The sequence below is a fragment of the Trachinotus anak genome, unplaced genomic scaffold (assembly GCF_046630095.1).
Source record: "Trachinotus anak isolate AG129_WGS33_773 ecotype Australia unplaced genomic scaffold, CSIRO_AGI_Tana_v1 ptg000015l, whole genome shotgun sequence".
Taxonomy (NCBI): Eukaryota; Metazoa; Chordata; class Actinopteri; order Carangiformes; family Carangidae; genus Trachinotus; species Trachinotus anak.
Window position 1 is genome coordinate 8,328,597 of NW_027273866.1, and position 16,091 is coordinate 8,344,687.

At 40.9% G+C, this 16,091-nt stretch overlaps 1 protein-coding gene across 1 annotated transcript in view; it reads right to left on the reverse strand.

The window, feature by feature from the left end:
- myo10l1 (myosin X, like 1) overlaps positions 1 to 13,080 on the reverse strand; it is a 48,794-nt gene extending 35,714 nt beyond the window's left edge. The window contains exon 1 of the mRNA XM_071498195.1: positions 12,538 to 13,080. Within this exon, the coding sequence (XP_071354296.1) occupies positions 12,538 to 12,558 (21 nt within the window). The 5' untranslated portion in view covers positions 12,559 to 13,080. The remainder of the gene's footprint in view (positions 1 to 12,537) is intronic.
- Positions 13,081 to 16,091: the final 3,011 nt, after the last annotated feature.

Below are 16,091 nucleotides of genomic sequence, written 5' to 3' on the forward strand. Positions count from 1 at the left end.
AGTAACTCTGGCAGTGAGCACTGAGACATAACAGGGTGTAACTGTCTCACACACAAGCAGCAGTCACATTCATGCTGTAATTACAGATATGCAAATGTACAAAAGCAACAGTCAGACCAAACAGAAACAAAGTAACATAAAAACTAAACAACATCAAAGACAAACTAACACTCACATACATAACTTCACATGACTTCAGCCAGCATATCAACTCTGTGAAAACTCACTGTCATCAAATTAGTGCACATTATTATTATTATTGTTCTGATGTTGTGTTTTGATGCCTCAAATGAAATTGTTTCATGGAGGAGGTGTTTCTGAGTCTGAACTCTGCAATTCACTGCATGTTACATCTGACGCCAATTCACTCCAATCTTTGCATGAACAAGCCTCATACATCTAGAATCACTCTGGCAACTGAAAAATTCAAGAGCCTCCCCTGTGCTCTCTCTCTCTCTCTCTCTCTCTCTCTTTCTCTCTCTTGTTCTCTCCTCAGCAACTCTCTATATATAGCCCCTCATCACTTCTCTAGATCCTCTCCCTCTCTCTCTCTCTCTCTCTCTCTCTCTCTCTCACTCTCTCTCTGCATTCAGTCAGCCTGTCTCGTCCATAACTCCAGCTCGTCTGCCTGTCAGATTCCAGCACACAGAGCGGTCATAATGGTGATGATGCTGTGACTTGACCTGATGACCTCCCCGGCCTAAGGCTCTACGCTCACCAAAGCTCACCAGTACTCCACTACATCCTGTTTCAACTTATAAAAAGACCCCTGACCCCACTTAAACCTCTAATACTGGGCCTTTATCACTGGCCCTGAAGCACACTCATGGCACATCAACACATAGCATATATAGACTCTTCTTTCTCTCTCCAGTTTCTTCTTACAGTCTCCATAAACCCGTTTTTTTTTTTCTGTATCTGTCTCCCCTTTAAGGAAATGGGTCTGTAGTCCCAGATCGATGTACTTTGCCTGAGCCATGTGGAATCTCTTGGGCAGACACAGCGAAGGGGAGAAGGGGTAATAAATGACCTGCCAGCATCACAACCTACACCCACCAACGCCCTCCTCCTCTTTGTGTCCTCCTCCCCTCCCCCCGTCTATTACTGGTCCAGACAGGCAGGAATGGCCATGCATGACAACAAACTCAGGGTCTTTCTCCGTGTAAAATGTTTACGTCTTTCACTCTTTCCCTGCTCTGTGAAATTCAAACCGGACCACAGTCAAAACCCCTGGCCTCCAGCTCCGTCTATCATCGTTTCGTTAAGCATCATTAAACCTCAACAGACCTCAATTGTCACTTTACCCTCAAACATGACCTCTGACCTCACCTCTCAGACCCTGCTCTCTGACCAACATGTCTTAGAAGGAAAACAAAACACCCAGCTCAAGTGATGCTATTTGCTAAATGTCTTTGTGCAAGTTAAGAGTAATTGATTAATGTAGTTATCCAATTGCCCATAGTCTAATCTAAGCCTATGTAATTTTAAGTAAGATACACACTACATTAAATGATTGACAGCTTTATATCTTCACTCAGACATTTATCTCTCCTCCATCTGACTGGATGAATGCACTACTTGATTAAACCAGGAAAACCTGGCAACTGTTCTGGAAACATCAGCTTTATCAGTTTCAGGATAAATATGAGGCAGAGCACTTACAGAATTGTGCATCATATAACCTTTTTTTGAAATAACAGTTTGAAATAACAAATTGAGTGTGTTTACATGCACATTAGTATCTTGATTTTGAGTCTTATCCTGATTTTTTTTTATCACATTTAGGATATGGAACATAAGAAACCTGATTATTCATTTCCCTATTTACATGATTCTCACAGTGTTTCTGATCATCTGTATGCAGTTGTGTCTGGATGGCTCACCATTTCAGCCACTGTGTGCTGCACCACTAAGGTGTTTACATGCCACAGTGTCCTGATTTAAATCAGATACTCCAGGTAACATATCAAGATTTATCAATAATCAGCCGAAAGCCTTATCCAGGTTTTTGAAAGCTGGGTATGACATTTACATACACAGCACATAAACTGGATACTCATGAGCAAACACACTCATTGGTTCTTTTGATGATCATCAAATTAAACTTTCATGCTAGCAAGCTGTAGTCTGGTATATATTTAATGACAAAACATCCAAAATCACATTGATTATGAATGCAGTGCCTCTTGGCTCTAAAATCTTTTTCATCAGAAAATCCTTAAAAGAACAGGAACTTTTTATAAACAGGATCTGTTTGCAACTGCATCATCATATGACAATAAAAACCTCTAACTCTCTGTAATCTGATTTTCATACTGTACAAGAAAACAATAGCTCATGGAAGAAGCATTAAGAAAATTCTGAACATCTAATAATCTTTCATTAGTGAACACACAAAAGAGAGCATCCCCAGAGCATTTGGCCCAGACGCCTGAACAGCTGCATGTGTGTGTGTGTGTGTGTGCATCTGATAAACGCCTTGTTTCTGCTTGGGTGATTACGTGGACGCCCGTGCCGTTTGATTGAGGTATCACCCTGGAGACGGTCTCTGATGAAGGACCCCCTGCCTCTGATAGACACTCATGACCAGGCAAACACTAGCGAATCCATGACGCACACATACGGTCAATGTCTGCAGGCATACACTTACAAACTCAGCCAGACATCAATACACCAAAAACAAACAAAAAGTACATACAAATGCATAAAATAGTTACCTCAAGTAATGAAGACAGTGGTAAATACTATCTCAAATACTCTGAAAGAGAAATAGGTGTTTGTTCCAATGGTAGGAAAAGAGAATTTAATGTGAAAAAGAAACTTAAAAAAACTTAAAACAACTTAAAAAAAGTGACAGAATTAAAAACAAATAAGAGTTTACATTGGTGTTGCTGGAGACAGCTCTTGGCAAGTAAAGGAATGAAGTTGATGCTGAACTCACAACGTTTCTTCTAGAGTGGTAATTAAATAGCTGTTAATGCTAATGTCGGCAACATAACAAATAGTTCCTTAAAGTAAAGAACAAGATTTAAAGTCCCTTTAGACTTGTAATAGTGGACATTTTTGAGTACAGTTTAGGGGAAAAAAAACAAGCCAAGCAATGGGGCTGAAACGAAAACAAGTTTGTGGCCAAAGCTCGTTATTTGTTTCGCTGCATTTTCAAAATATAAGAGCAGCACAGACTAATGACGCAAGCTAAAAACATACCTCTGTTCTCACTTCTATTTCTATTTACACCGTACCAACATTCACCATGCATCCATTGCACAATATGCGCCTAAAACTGACATCATACAGCCTGACACAGATCCTGACCAAGATGTTATTAATCGTGCATAGTGACATGCAATAAACTTACAGGATTGTTGCTGCACAGTATAAAGGGGCTTTATGGGCCTACAGTCATGTTAGTGGCTCTGGTCAAGAGGCACAGCAGTGCTGAGAGTGCTAACAGCCAAATGTTTACCCGATGATACCAGGAGATGAAAAGTCAGAGGATCATATAGTGCATGGAAACATTAATGTGTGTACCAAATTTCATATAAATGCATTCAGTAGCCTAATTGTTAACACGTTTTACTTAAAGCCACATTTGTGAAACTTGTAGGGAAGCTAGAGAAAAGGTCAGAGGGATTGTGAACGTCTGTACAAGATTTCATGTCACTCCATCTGATAGTTTACTGGAATATATATATAAGTGGTGGACTGACTGACATTTCCATCTCTAGAGCCACATGGTTAGCTGGCTAAAAAGAAAAGATGACATAAAGATGAAAGGCAAAAAAGGAAAAGACAGAAGAAAAGCAAAAGAATAAAAGTAATGAACATAAATGAATGACAGAGACAGAAAGAGAAAAAGACACAGAAACTGAGGCATATTTGACAACCTCGCTGTCATCGACTGACAGCAGAACAGAGGAGTGGAGACAGAAAGGACAGAAGAAGAGAAGAGAGAGATAGAGATGATGGTGGGAAATGCTCAAGATGTAGAAAATGTACCAATGGTTAGAAGTAGAGGAGGTCGATATAGACACAAAATGACACAAGCGAGACAGATGAATAAATGATGACAGAAACAGCTGACCAGTTACCAGCTAATGGAAGATAACGACCAGCAAGGAGGTGGGAGGACACAGTGGGATCTCTAGGGACCAGAGGTCAGGAGTGCATTTTCAGATGACTTTGAATATTTGTGTGTGCGTTTGTCTAGCTCCGGCTTGTCAGCTTCAGCAAACTCATTTACAACAGTTAATTCAACCACACTGTTTGAGCAGCACCTAATACACACCCAGAACTCTCAAAAGTCCAGCGGCCTCTCTCCTTCACTATCAATGTGTTGGCACTTAAAGACTGAATAAAGAACACATTGAGCTGCACCACATGCCCCAATCAAATCCAGCCTGTGCTCTCCCCGTGATGGATGTCTGATAGTGGAGTGGATGTGGGTGTGGTTGTAAGTGCTTATGTCAATTAATCAGGCGAGAGGAGGAGAGCAAATACTTCTTCTTGGTTCTTGTCCGTCCTTAGTGAAGGGGTAGTTTTTGTAATTGATGTTATATGGTGTCTTCAAGTACAGTCATGGTGTATTTACAAATTTGTAAGTGGAAACTTACTAATATCTTCAAGTTAATGAGTTAAACTGTAATGTTTGTTAACATTTTTCTGTCGGTCTTCTTCTTACATAAAAGTAATGCACCATTTTTGTAAAGGGAAAAGGGAAAAATCACAAAGCAAGTGTTCCCACCAGCTGCATGTGAAACATGTTCAATACTCAACATTTCATGTCAAATAAACAAGTTAAACTTCCATTTTAAGGTATCTCAAGGTGAGCAAACAATTTTTGTCACTTTTCATGTGAACAGTGTTAGAGGGCCACACTGCGAATGTCTTCCAGCAGAGACTGTCTGAAAATGTGCACCGTAAACTGACCAACTGACTAACTTAACCATTTCCACCTCTCACCCCTTTCTACGACGGGAGACTTTTCACTACACATTTACCTAAACAGCTTCAATTTGAAGTCACACAACTTGCCATACGAACTAGTCCTTTGCTAGTATATCTTGGCCTTTGCAGCAGTTTCAGCCCAATATGCAAGAGTGAACAGTTTGGGCAAAGGTAAAGTGCAAAATTAGGAGCAGACAAGGCAGCCAATCATGATGCTACAGACTACAATAACTAACATAGTCAAAATGTAAATAATCCTAATCTTAATTTTCAGACCTTATACCTCCATTCTCCTCAAAAAGCCTATTCTGCCACTTTAAGATTTTTACTGAAGTGCCAGTAGGATGGGACAGTAGGTAAATAACTACAGAAACTCAGAGATGCATAAAATGAACTTCTCCACTATTCTTATAAAAGTTAAATTGTTGCCACAATAATGTCTGTATCTTGTAAATGACAGAATCCCGTTTGCCGCTCACCAAAGTGGACACTATGCACTGCATAGTGTCAGACTTGCCCTTCTGGCATGAACGATAGAAGCACTGGCTGTCATTGAGAGTATTGTACAGTGCAGTATATGAGGCAGATTAATTTGTGTGTTTTTGTTTTTGTTTTCTAATCGAACATTACTGTGACACAGCTTTCAGATCCATCTACTATAGTACTGCAGTCCAGTCGGAGTTGGAGAGCTAAACCGTGTCAGTAATATTCCATTAAAGGTGATAATACAGTCACCTTCAATGGAACATTAAAAGCTTTCAGCAGATTATGGCTGCTGGAAGAAGAGCAACAACATGTGTTTGTGTGTGTGTGTGTGTGTGTGTGTGTGGGCGGGTGTCACCTATATGAGTCACATCTGTCAGTGTGAGAGATTACAGATGAAATTCAACACTGTAAGTTTATTTAAAAAAAGATCTGGGGGGAAATGGTAGTAAATATAAAACAGATGGATTTTAGCCTCAAGTTTACAGGATAATTAATGAATTAAAAAGTGTTTTTTTTTTAATTGCCAGCATCCCATTTTGTTATTGTCTCACATAACAGAGCACCTTCCACAGCCTTACATCCATTCCCTGACCTTTAACTATGACCATAAAACAACCATCACTTATTCCTCAACCTGCCTCATCTGATTTTTACATTAGTTGACGATTCTGTACATTTCCCAGAATGCCTTTTGAAAACAGATAATTTCCTTGTGTTTGCAGTATTTTGCTGTGGGTTTTTCATGTAGGTGAAGAAAGTAACAGCGAAGGAAACTGTGATAGTTTTTACAGGACGATGCACCTGTTACTCAAAGTGTGTCAGCTTTCTGCCAAGCAAAGGGTAAACCTTGGCTTCTTCTTCAGTGGATTTCTAAAAACATCTCTCTCGTCGAACTTCATGGTTGCTCCACTTGAAACCTCGGGGCCAAAGCTTGTCAGCTGAAATTGTCTCTTCAAGAACAACAGACATCCAGATATGCAAGATAAACTGTTGTCTATAGAGCTGCAACAAAAAGTATTTTTAACTGGTTATTCAATCACCAGAAAATTAATCAGCATTTATTATCATAGTGGAATGAGCAGATTTAGCTGATTTGATTTGATGATTGAACTGCATATTTGGGGTTTTGAACAATTGGTTGGGCTATTTTCTGACATTTTATAGACAAAACAATCAAATGAAACAGGAAATAATCAGAAGACTAACCAGTAACGAAAATAATCATAAGTTGCAGCTCTAGCTGTATACATAAACTAACAATTAACACTAAAATGGCTCCTTTTTAAAGCCTTTCCAAACCAACAAAATGTCCTCTTCTTTCTACTCATGTGAGAACATTTGACTAATGTAGCACTAAAAACCCCTACACACACACACACACACACACACACACTCACACAGAAGCCATCAGGTCAAGGCTCACAGTTACTGTAGATACAGAAGTGCCAAGAGTCTTAGGTGCAAAAGCGCAGCGTGTTCCCTGTTTGGCTGCTTTACTGTTATTCTGGAATATCTGGGGCTTTAGACGGATAACCTTTAACCTGTCCTGAATTCTAAAACAAACACATGATTTATCCAAAGTAAACCAGATCAGAGTCTACCGCTAAATTACAAGCACGGATAAAGGCAGCAGATACAGGCAGCTGTTAATGTTAGTCTGTGTGTGCGAGTGTGTGTTTGTGCAGTGCAAATCCTCTTTGAGAAGCCAGTTTTGAACAGTCTGCTAATTATCACATTCTCTCTCATCTTGGATTAAAACTACAGTCACACACCCCTACCCCCACCCCTGGCACCCTGGCAACAAGACTCCACAGCAACAGTGTGGAAACAGGGCACCATGGAAACAGCCTCTCTCCTCTAAGCACTGGTGGATGCTGGGAGATGGAGGATTGTGGGATATGCCGTAAAGTGTTTTAATGTATTTATACATTTATCTGTTTTATAACTCTTATGTGTTTATGTTATATATATTTTTGTGTTGTTTTTTCTTATCCAGAGTCTAAAAAGAGAAAGTGTTGGATATTGGATATACACCCATACTTAAAGTCAGGAAAGACAATTACAAGTGAGCCAATACAAGAAATTAAAAATCATGCAATGTACCAAAGGAAAAATACTTATTCTTAATTTATTGTTATCAAAATAATTGTGACAATTTGAATTTTTGGTCATATTTCCCAGCTGCATCATACCCTACAAGAGAAGCTTAGATAGGCTATGAAAGGCTATGAAGTTTTTCTTACATATACTATACTTCATTCACACGCTGTAAAATAGCTTCAATGCAATTTGACTGAGGCAGAGCTGTGGTCTCACACCTACACGTGCAGAACAAGCAGGAGAGTGAGGCAGGAGATAAAGGAGGAGATGTGGAGGAGTGGAAAGACAGAGCTGGAAAAATGCCAGAAGGAGGAGAGAGACTGGCAAAGCAGCGCTGAAAGCGGTCGGTTGAGCGAGATGGAGAAGCACCAAGAGAGTGGCCGCAGGGAGAGAGAGAGCATCAGAGGGAAGGGAAAAGAGGAGAGAGAGAGAGCGAGAGACAGAGAGAAGCAAAGCTAATGCAGAACAAATGTGTTTGGAGCTGTTGAATGTAGGTCACACATCTCCAGTGACTGTTACCTTCCCTCCACTGAACCAGCTTCCTGCAATATGCACCTTAAATGAAATCCTGCATAATTTGGACCACAACTGATGGCCACGGGCTCTGCTACCTTTACCCCTTAGCTTTGTATGTCAAGTGCATTTTGCAAAAGAAATATCTGAATGATTTTGCTGCAATTAGAAGACACCTAATGTTATTCAAGCTGCAAAAAAAAAATCACAAACATGAAAGCGGCTTTGATATCGCTGTGTTTGCATGAATGTTTCCCATCTTATATGCAAGCAGCCGTACAGAATGCATCCAGATGATTAATATTTTACTGCAGAGTTCTTTGCATGACAAATCAACTTCAGTGTGTGAAAGCTTTCGTCGCTCAATAACTATTTTAAGTATGGTATATTGTAGCCACTCAACAAATTGTATACATGTAAATAATAATTTACAGCCTGAGCAATAGAGTGAAGAAGATAAGAAGAGAAGAAGAGGAGGGCACTGGTGACTAGGGAAGAAGACAGGACAGAAAGTGAGGCTATAAACAGGCAGATATGATTTAGCAGCAGTGACAGCAGGTTTGAGATAATGTGTCACTGAATCGCCAAAGCTGTTCTCTCCACATTCACACCTGTCTGTTTCCTGGTTATCAGTTCATGGTGGCGGCGCACCTGTAATCCAGTCCAAACCATCACACACACCAACACAAACACGAAATGTCACCCCTGAGACCAAATGTCATCTACCTCCCTTTCACAAACACACACACGTACACACACACACACAGAAACAGAGAGATTCAGGTGTTTAGAGCCCGGAGTATTTCAATGGGACAGACATTACGCTACGCTCCTGTCCAACAGAGTTGACGTCAGTAGTTTCCAGTGTGCAGCTTCTCTTATGGTAGATGCACAACAGATTTAAAAGAGGTCCTCCATATGCTATGAGAAATAAAATAAAAAGAAGTTGAAATAAAAAGACATCTCTGCATTGTCTCTATTATTTGGCCCACAGTATGTGTCCACTGTATTTGCCTATTTTCTGTCCTGTTGAACGATTAAGTTCTGTGCTATTCAACTCTAATATCCAAAGTAGAAAACACTTTGTGAGGTCTATTAAGTAGCTGTTCTGGTTTCAATCTTTTAATCACGCAACCCACATCAGCAGATGGAGTTTTCACATTTGTCGTAGTATGATGTTCAAATGGTAAACTGAACATCAAAGGATTTTCAAATGACCATTGACTATGCATGTGAAGAACTTCTCATCAACATTTCTCTGTTGTCTGCTCTGTTTACTTGAATTCTATTCAATTCTGTAAAGTGTTTCAAAGTAATTACAATGCAGCACTGAGTTTGGGTAATGCCCTAATTGTGATTCTAAATACAGCTAACAATGTAGGAAAAAAGAGCCGACATTTTTGACGAGAGAAATTAAACCATAGGCCAGGGGTCAGTTGCACCACCTGTTTTTAAGTTGAAAGTGTTAATTAAATGAAGAGCACTACATTACAACAGATTGCACCACAGAAACTCGTTTTTTATGCAGAGATTAGCTCTTACTAAATATAGAGTGCTGCAGGAATGAGTCCTAAAATCCAGGAATTAGTTAGCATTTTTGCATGTCCTGAAGTCAATGGGTTTTTTGAATGGGTTTTTGATTAAATGCCTGAAATAAGGCCTGTGGTTAAAACAAGCTCAAGACATTTTCGTGTTTTATTCTAAGACATAAAATACGTCAGTAAATACCCCATTCATGATTGTTTTAAGTTTTTATGTGTATTAGAAAAGGCAGTTGCTAACAAATGGCCCCATGAGACTACAGAGGTTATCGGGGACATTAAACGTCATCACGTCAAACACAAAACCCACTTACCAGTCCACTATGACATCTTTGTTTATACTTGTGCTCTTACAAACTATTACTAACCTTCTAAGAGGAAACGTTTTTGTAGAAGAGCTAAGTGACACTGAAGTCATGCGATCTTGGTGTAGTCAGTTGTATTTAAGCTTGTATCATAAACTTAGGTTTATCACAGAGTTCATTTTCTGCAACAATCCAAAAGCCAATGAAAAAAAAAATCCCATTTTGTTTTTGTCAAGGGAACCAGGGTGATGCTAACTTCTGGCTCCCTGCAGTGCTCTATTTACACCCAGTGGCAAATGTAACTGTTCTGACTGCTACATGGCCAACTGAACCAACTGAGTGGGGCTTTATTCCGATAGTACACTTGTTCACTCACTCACTCAACCCCTACATAGTGTGTGCTACATAGAAGACTCACGAGGGGATAATTGCTGACACCTTTTGGACACTACTTGGATGTTAAATCACTACATCATTATATGCCTGATATTTGTGATTATTATCTCCATCGAATAAATAAACACAAGAGCATCTGCAACAAATATGAGGTAAAATACTTTACATTCATGCAATGTTACAAGATGAGCCATTTTTACGCATCTTTCATGTATTAGGCCTTTTTTATGTTACGTCCCTCTAGGTTTCCCATTGTTACAAAATGTATCCCCCTGTAGTATCCTCCAACGTTTGACATGGTACTGTAACCAGAACAGTAACTAGAGCAATTTATGTCACTACTTTTACCATATTCCACCTCGAAACAACCGGGTTTGCAAATGAGGGGATTATACAATATTCTAATGCCACCTGACATTTCATGCTTGGCTGGCTGGCCAGCTATCATGTTTTCTGCCTGGGCTGAGAGAGAGAGACAGAGAGAGAGGTCAGCTGTTCACTCTTTCTGGTTTAAAGGATATAGTGACAAATGAAGGAGTGCAGCGGGGATATAGGATGGAGTGGAGTGGAGTGGTGAGGACTGCAAAGGAATGAAGCTAAAGGGATGGTGGACAGACACCTCCCAAGAGGACTGATTACTCAGTGCTCCACTGCATGAAGTCATATTTCTGGGTATCAGAACTGTGAGCCTGAACATATAATTCAATCAGTAACTCTATTTTCAGGGCTTTCATAGGCTTTCGGAGTCTGTGCTGTGAGGGGCTGCAGGGTTGGTTATGTGTTGGTCTGTGAATCAATGTTATGATCAATATATTACAGACAGACTAGTGGGAAATGGAGCAGGAGAGATGATTGTAGCATTTCACTGTTACTGTATGGTTATGTCATGTCGTCATTTACCTTTTTTTTTTAACTGTTCATATGACACATCACTGCTAGGACTTAAAGCTGTATTCCCCTGCAACAGCTAGAAAAAGTAGGGTCTTGCATGGACGCCAGTGCTCACCATGTCCCTCACATATGCCCACACTACTACTCACACACACACCAATAAATGGCATGACATCACTGCCAATGTGAGAGGCATTTAAACCCATATCAGATTAACTTAAGAGGGAGTAGGATAAGTAGCTTGGAGAGGACGGATATTGGCATCAAAGGCAGTGGACAAGACTGTGTTTCATCAGATTGCGTGGATATATGTGCATGTGTGTGCATGTGCCACTGAATGGTGTGTGTGGACCAAGACACAAATGAAATGGAGGGGAAGGGGATGAGGTAAGAGCTGGCTTGCAGCTCCCGAGGTGGATGACAAAGGAATGGAAGAAGGAATATGAGCGGTAAACTGAGGGGAAAACTTGGACACCACTCTGGATCTGAATGGAGAAAATACCAGTCATGGTTTTACAACTGTGGCGGTGGTTTGTCAAAGAAATCCCTGCATGCTGGAGGTTTCTCCCTGCAAGACAGGCAGTGGAAGAATGAGCAGGAGAGGGAATTAATAACAACTGATTTACCTAATATTCAATTATGATGCCAACTGTTAACCATTCATCTCCCTCCTGTCTCACCTATTCCATCCACACATGCACGAATATCCCTCATCCTACTCCTCCTCCTTCGACTTACCAGATAGCCACCCGCCTCCTCCTCCTCCTTCACCCCCTCCTCAATTCCCGCAGCCGTGTACCGGCCCATACCCACCCATAGATCCATCCCATTCACAGCGCACTTATAAGTAGCAGAAAGGGGTGCCTTCACAGCTGAGGGCCAGCGCCGTCTACCCTCTGTTAACAGATTGGCTTTAATCCGAGAGCCAGCTTTATGGATGCAAAAGCCCGTGTCAGCCCTCGTTTGGCCAATTTATCTGCGGCTCTGCTCGGGAATTAATTCACCGAGCCGTCAACCAGGCCCTGATGCTCTGCAGTGATAATAAAATATCAGGGGTTTAGTTTATTTCCAATCGATATAAGGATGAACACGCAATGAGACAGGCCTGTTCCTTATGGGTTTTTTTTTTTTTTTTTTTTTTGCATGGGGGCGGTCAGGAATGGTTCCAGTCGACAGAAGCAGAGCAACACCTGCCCTGACCAAACCCGACGTGGATCATAAAGAGAAACCGTGAAAGCATCTTGCAGCATATACAGGTCCACGCATCGGTGCAGATCCCGGCTACATCACGCCGCCAACGCTTAATCTGTCGTTAACGTTTAGCTCAACAACAGTGACACATATTCTCAATGGCTTACCTCTGCAAAAAACGCGTCCATCCTGTCCCTACTCCTCCCAGACGACGTGCGCCCGGCCCCGCAGAGCGCACACACCGGCTCCGGTTTCGTGTGCGCAAACCTCGCCGACGGAAGGGTGAGCGCTCTTGTCAAGATGGGGGGAAAGCTCTCTGCTGGTGTATCCCATTCACCATGCGTTTGTCTTCATCTCCGAGATGTGCTCAGTTGCTCACACACACCTCAGCAGCACTCGGGCTCTATGCGCCAAAAAAAAAAAGCCAAGTGAGAAAAATCCAATTGGAGGGCTGTGATGAAAAATTAAAAATGTCCACGCCAGGGAGCCGCCGGAGGTGCGCTAATTGAAGCGCCCCGGTTTCCCAGGTCTGCCTTGTTTCAGTGTTCCAGTGTGTGTGCATGTGTGGATGTATGTGTGTGTGTGTGTGAGTGTGTGTGTGTGTGTGTGTGTGTGAGAGGGAGACTGTGAGTAACTGCGGTGCGTGGGGTTGAGAGAGAGGACCAGTCCGGGGGCAGAATGAGCTCGACGCTGTCTACGGCACATACCGACGGGGCGGTGCAGACACAGCCTCCTTCAGCACAAAATACACATATCCAGCTCACACATACGCGCATGAGTAGATATGTTGTGTGTTTATTGTTGGTTTGAAGCTTTAGTGCTGTGGTTAAGGCCGGAAAAACATCTGTATTTTTTTATTTTTTCACCAGTCAGAAAAAAAAAACAGTTCTTTTGTTGAGTCTATGTTTTGGGGGGAAAAGAAGTTGCTTTGGTTTGGTGACTAACGAAAGAGATGAAAGAGCTTCTGTCCCACTTGGCCCAATTACAGGTGTTGATCCTGAAATGAACCACACTGTCCAGCAGCAACACCAGCTTGCCAGCCTTCATACAGCTGTGATCTCTGGCACAAAGAAAATGGCTAAAAGAGGATTTATAGAAAGGGAAAATAAAGAAAGTAAGACAGCTCTCTCTCTTCTCTTTTCAAATTCAGAAAAAACTGAACTGTTTTTGCCAAGAAGGATTCAGCATCTTGCTCAAGGGCACTTCAGCCAGTCTTCTGTTCTCATATCTCCATATCAGAGCCCCACTGCCCGGGGATCATAAAGTCAAAGTTAGTGCAGTGTAACGTTTTCACATGAGACGCATTCACCTTCTAAAAAGTTGTAACAGATTAATAATCATACTAGTGTCTTCTGTGCCATTTCTTGGTGCACAATTTGCCTTTTTAGCTCTTTAATTCACCAGTCTCTTCAAAACAAAAGCAAATTATGAACACTTAGAACTGCAAACTTGCTCTTTGTTTGCACTGTATAAATGATTTATTGACATGGAACTGCAGATCAGATGATTTACACTTTATTTATGACTATTAATGCATTGATTTTATTAATTACCCAAAAGATATTCTCGTTAATTGCTTATAACAGATCTTTAAAGCATTAGTGAAAGATTTATTAACTCATTATAAAGCCACTAGTTACAACTTGTGAACAACTTGTCGACTTGTGACTTATCAGAAAATGTAGAGATTATTGTTGAAAGATGAAATAATGAGTTTTGATTAGCTGGCTTGAGTGGATAGGAATATGTAACAATGCCAAGGAAGAAATCCCCCTAACACCCATTGAAATGATGTCTAAATTAGCCATGAGGCAAGAGCTGTCAGCACTGCTCACTCTAATGCTTCTCCAAAACCAAACCACAGACAGAAAGAGGGAGGGGGGAGTTAATATTTCTTTATGATCTTTCTTAAAAAGCCTCCCCCTCATGGTATAGGAGGAGGAGGCTTGGTTACAGGGTTATTCAGAGCCCCTGTAGGGTGAAAAATGATATCTCACAACACACACACACACACACATACACACACAGGGCCAGAAAAGAACTGCAAAAAATCAAAAAGAATAACACACAGTGTCCCCAATTAAACCAGTTTGTATAAATGGGATGGAAATGGATAGACAGCTGGTCTATGTGATGTGGACCTTGTGTGGTTTTATTCTCCTCTTCAGAAGACCAGGCAGCAGGGGCCAGGTGCAGCTATCAGCAGCCCAGCAGGCTGAGGCCTCTCTGGGGTAAAGTATTGTGAGGCTCAGGCTGTTCCCTCTGGAGCCCTGGAGGTATAGAGGGGGCCTCCTCTTCCATGCATGCATGGAAGTATTATTTAGATGCGCCCTCTGTCTTCATCAGGGAGACAGTTCAAAAGCTGGACCCAACAACGGGCCCCCCTTTTTGTTAGAAGTGTGTGTGTCTGTAGGGGGTATGGGCGCACACGTGCACAAACACAAAACACTCAGGAAATGAGACCTGATCTTCATAATCTTTAATATGAACTGGCCTTAAGGGAAACTTGTGTGATGAGCCTACGCTCATTGTAAACAGTAAGATTGTCTGGACTTACATTGGAGGGGGCTACATGGCTGGTCTATAAACAACCAGAATAATACTCCATAGAGAAAGGACAATTTTTAGTTAACTAATAATTCCATATTATTTAGATGACAGGTAGATTACCACCGTGCCCTCCACCCCACCCTCTCGGTGACCAAATTCTCTCCACATAACGTATACACAACATAACATTCACATACAATGAGAACACAATATATGGTACAAGGGTCATTTTGATCAGAATGAGCAAAATAAAAAAAGTGGTAATAATAAGGACATGCAGGTATACAATCATATTAATTATTCAATACGCAAATCTGGTGATTTGGTGTTTTAATGTAATGTTAGAAGATTACTATAAGTCAGTGTAAATAAACTGCAACTTCTGCAAAGATCCATCTCAATTACATAGGAAGGAAAAAATCTGACAATGCTATTTTGTGGCGATGCCTTCAAGTACCCCAACCTGTTTGTTGACATAAGACTAACCAGAGGTGACAGCTGTCTTAGTTTGAATAGCTGGCCCACAGCAGTGCTTACAAATCATAATGGACTCTCAAATTATCCCTATTGCTTCCTCAGAACTGCTTCTTTTAAAGTTTAATGAAGCTCTGCTCTGAAGGACACCAACATCATTTACCATTCTGTGAGAAAAGTGGATACTGAAATTGTCACTGTATTGCCGGATTGTGAATAGACAATGCATTTACTGTATTTGTCATTTAAGACATATCTGTAGAGATAGCTAGAGCAGAAGCTGAAACGATTAGTTGATCAATCAATTCGTCAATCAGAAAATGATAATTAAGTCAGGATTTGCTGCAGTTTTATATAATTGTGAATAAATTATCTTTACGTTTTAGACTAAACAATCAATGAAATAGTCTTACTTGTAGCCCTAGTGGTAAGATGCTATAATACTAATTTTTCAAAATTAAATTATAGTTCATTCTGTCTACAGTAAACCCCTCCCAACTGGTACTCCATGGTGAATAAAACTAAATGCTCTGTATATATTTTTGATCTAGGTCTGCATGGAAGTCAATAGACCAAATGCAACAGCTACAGATTTGCGCTGAAAATTCCCGGGAGTGAAAAGGCAGTGGGGGGTGGTCGCTGCTATTTGTAATTACCCGACTAAAAGCCATCGACCCAAAAGACATCTCATCTTACG